At 43.4% G+C, this 3,966-nt stretch overlaps 1 protein-coding gene across 9 annotated transcripts; it reads left to right on the forward strand.

Annotated features, from left to right (window-relative positions):
- Nucleotides 1–275: 275 nt before the first annotated feature.
- LOC109784579 (uncharacterized) lies at nt 276–3,750 on the forward strand. Of its 9 annotated transcripts, none has more exons than XM_040391655.2 (9): nt 276–790; nt 891–947; nt 1,067–1,156; nt 1,446–1,513; nt 2,223–2,295; nt 2,492–2,598; nt 2,679–2,783; nt 3,077–3,176; nt 3,293–3,750. In XM_040391655.2, the coding sequence occupies exons 3-9, from the start codon at nt 1,073–1,075 to the stop codon at nt 3,467–3,469; spliced, it is 714 nt and encodes a 237-aa protein (XP_040247589.1). In that variant the 5' UTR covers nt 276–790; nt 891–947; nt 1,067–1,072; the 3' UTR covers nt 3,470–3,750. The 9 variants fall into 9 exon arrangements, with proteins under 9 accessions (XP_040247589.1, XP_020198770.1, XP_045085471.1 ...); XM_020343181.3 differs by lacking the exon at nt 891–947 and having other exon boundaries at nt 276–661; nt 734–790; XM_045229536.1 differs by having other exon boundaries at nt 276–947.
- The last annotated feature ends 216 nt before the right edge of the window (nt 3,751–3,966 follow it).

The raw sequence follows: 3,966 nt of genomic DNA on the forward strand, positions 1-3,966 counted from the left end.
CCACTGTGGGTAGTCTAACATAGATAGTTACTGTAACATCACACATACCAAGATAAGATGAGTCTATAACCTAATAAATAAAGTGTTGCATGACGCTACATATATATTACTCCCCACTATAGAGGTGTGAGGTAGTAACATAGACTAGTTACTACACATTGCGATTAGTCTTAAGTAGAGGGAGTATGAGGGACCGTACGTGAACTCTTAGGACAAGTTTAGTGACCGAATTTTGGGTATTCAACTTTACCTCTGATGAAATTATCTAAGAGTTTTTTATTGGAAAAAGAAAACAATCTAGGAGTAAAAAAACTCTTCACCGCCGAAGCTCGTCGGTGGTGCTCCGCCCGTCCGCCGTGCCCGCCTGCCCCCTGTAGAGCCTGCGTCCGCCGCGCTAGCTGGCCGGCGCCTCACCGCCGTGGATCTGGCCTCATCAGCCTCGCACTCCCCACCCGCATCGTTCCCGAACCGCACCACCAACGCTCGCCGCGTGCTCCTCCTTCCGCCACCGATTCAATCTGACGGGACGAGAGCTGGGGGAGCACGGGCGCGTCCGATTCGGTGCCGTCTCATGGTGGTGCTTCGGCGGGCATCTCTCGTCTCCGAGCAGCCGAACACGAGAGATCCCACCCGCGGCGCCGAATCCATTCTGCAGTGAGAGGTTATATTCATCAGATTTGTTGGTGACAAGTTCTGTATGCATTGGTGCTGTTAACTCAGTGGTTGGATTCAGATGTGCAAGATATTGTGAATTTGTTGCCGATGCGTATCTGAAGAACTTTGCATCAAGGTTCATTCACATGTTCTAGTAGTTTAACTATTTTTTTCTTGCTTCTTACAGTTGACCTGACCATTGCTCACATCTTGTATGTTCATGTCCTCTTGGAAAGATCCTTAGTAGTGCCCGGAGCCCATTTCCCCGCAATCCAGTAGTCTCACCGTTGCTGGTCGGACTTTCTGTAGTGCTTCTCTATTAGGAGGCAAAATGAATTTGCTTAAATCTGAAATCTGTTTTTTGCTCCTCTGTATATGGTTTAATATGGTGTGCCCCCTTTAAATGATTCAGCTGATCATGGTGTTCAGCAAGGTCGAAGTGAACCTGAGAAGGCTGCTTCAGGAGGCTCCTCAGCAGCAGAATCAGGCCAAGCTTGCCCATGTAAGTGTAGCTCCTCTAATCTCATTAGATTTGCTCCATGCTCCGTTTCTGTTCAACGATTGAGCAGGCTATGTTCTGTAACTTACTTAGCTGGAGAAGGAAGATACAGATAACCTGTGAATCTTTTTGCTGTTGTTAAGATGAATGTGATGAAAATTCAGTGATGGAATTTGCTTTGCTTCATTATGTTTTTGCTCAGTTTTAACGGATGGTAGCTGATGAATACTCTCTCTTTAATCTTTATCATTTTTTGCTGGTGTGTGCTGGCACTGACAGCCTCCAATTACAGTACATATCCACAGCCAGGGAGCTATTGGAGCAGCTTGGAGCAGAAATTACAACTGAAGGAGTACCAAGGTACTCCATGGGTTTCTGTGTTCTCAGATGACTTAGTTTTGTATGCCTTTTGGGAATATTAATATGTTGACTGTGGTACAGCCTGCAATCTGTGTTCCAGCTAACATTTGTTGAGGACCCATAATTTTACAAATAACAGATAGGAACTCCTTAATTTCAACACCAGTATAAGTTTTCCCTTGCATTTTTTGAAGTTTTTCTGAGCGTACACTGGCTAATGTACCCTTGTAAAAGGATCCATGATTCCCCACTCAATGAAGGCATGACAATCTGGATACTCTTCTACTTTTAGATTTATTAGCAAAATGTTCATGAAAATCTTTATACTGTATATCAGTGGCTAGCAGTCAGAGCTAGTGATGTCAAAGCTATATACATGTGGATATATGTAGACAAGGTACAGTTGAATGTAAGTGTAGTAGTGCAGCAAACCCAAGTTATGTGATGTCACTTGACATCAAGACAACATGTAGCACCGCCACTGCTGTATATGTAAGATACACTTCTTATACTTGACAAAAGAAATCATACATGAGGTTCAGACTATAATTTTTTATGACCTTCCATTTGATGCCCTGGATTTTGATGATGAAAATGTCTGGTCAGACCGTCAGAGTAATGTCTGAAGCAAAGCAAGTTACCCTTTGCTGTTTATGAGCATTTCCCCATGATCAGAACATGCCCATTCATGAGTTTTTTCTTGATCCAGAGTTTCGAAAGCTAAGCTCAGTGAGTATTCAGAAAAGATTGAGGCGCTAGCTGCCACATTTTCTGCTCCAGTGGTATGTTTTATCACGTCGATTCATATTGATATTGATATGCTGAATTCGTCCACATTCACGCTACATAACCTAATTACGAGCACGGCATATGATGTCCCTAGACTCTTTATTTGAACTGATTTCTCAGATCAGTACATGCCACCATTACTCCTACAGTCTAGCTTATAGCACCTCCATTACAAACTTATGGATGCAGACAGAAAATGACGATCCAGTTGATGAGATCAAAGAAGAAAGCTCTTTGGAAAGAGAAAAGGTTGAAGGTCCAATATCCTTATCAGCAGTATTGAGAAGGAGATCAACGTAAGTAAAATCTTGTCCCTTTTGTTCCTTTCCTTTTCTTACAGTTACAACTTAATAAATTAATGGATGCAAATACATAGGGCTCAGGTGGAAGCTGGTACAAGCAATAATGAGAGGAAAGAGAGGGACACTGGAGCACCTATTAAATTGGATTCAGAAGCTCAGGCTCACATTGAGAAGCATAGGTACGCACCCGTTTTTTTTTTTGGCAAAGTTTCTCGTCGACCCAAGTCTCTGGCTTAATGCTCTCACTATCTTTTATCCGCACGAACAACCAATTTACTGATTTGTTCATTGACTGGTCTTGCTAATTTTACTGTGATGAAAAGTGTAAGTATAATCAATGTTATGTTTGATCTACCATTTTCTTGTGATGTTTTTTAAGACCTAAGCATGTAACATTCAGGGTTGTACAAGATGAACAAATGGATATACTTGGTGGCTATCCTCTTACCATGTTGGATTTCTAACTGCACAGGAACCTGCAAGACAGTCTGATAGACGAAATGGTTGACTTAGCACGCCAGCTGAAGGAAAGTAGCCTTGTAGTGAACCAATCCGTGCAAGATACAGTGAAGGTAGGTTTTTCTGTTCCCTTGTGGCATTGATTGTTTCTTATGTGGATGAAGTTCTCTCAGCTCCCTTTCTGCTGGATTTTTAGTGAGAGCTCACTTGCTGGGTACTACTGATGCAGATCCTTGATTCCACTGAGAGAGCCATGGAGCATAGCTTGGCAAGCACCGGGAGCGCAACGGCGCGAGCCTCTGAGGTCTACTCGCTGGCCTCCAAGACAACCTGCTTCCAGTGGTTGCTCATCTTTCTGATGACCTGCATGTTCGTCATGGTGGTTATGCTCATACGGGTCACCTGATGTCGTTCGCCGCGACCACTGAAAACACTGTCATCAATAGCCGTTAAGATTGTACAATCTTCTAAATGATCCTTCTGAACATAAACACGAACCAGTGTTCCGGAAGGAGCATTGCTTCTCACTGTCATTGTGCAGTTCGCTGAAGAAAGATGCATCGGCACTCTGTGCACCCAGGTAACTGTCAAGTTTCAGAGAACTCTGAATATTGTGGCTTCAGAATATACTTAAACTTGTTCTGCATTGATATATTAGTCAAGAGTATTGAAAACATTCTTCGTCCTTGTTTTCGTTTTTGCTCTTTGGCCATAAATTGGATGTCATATCACTGGTAGAAAAAAGGCCTTTAGTCCCGGTTCGCAAAGGCCTTTAGTCCTGGCTGTGCAACCGGGACTAAATATGCGCGACTAAAGACCCCCCTTTAGTCGCGCCTCTTACGAACCGCGACTAAAGGCTTTAGTCCCGGTTCTTGTGGCTGACCGGGACTAAAGGCCCGTCCT

Source organism: Aegilops tauschii, chromosome 6 (assembly GCF_002575655.3).
Source record: "Aegilops tauschii subsp. strangulata cultivar AL8/78 chromosome 6, Aet v6.0, whole genome shotgun sequence".
NCBI classification, from domain to species: Eukaryota; Viridiplantae; Streptophyta; class Magnoliopsida; order Poales; family Poaceae; genus Aegilops; species Aegilops tauschii.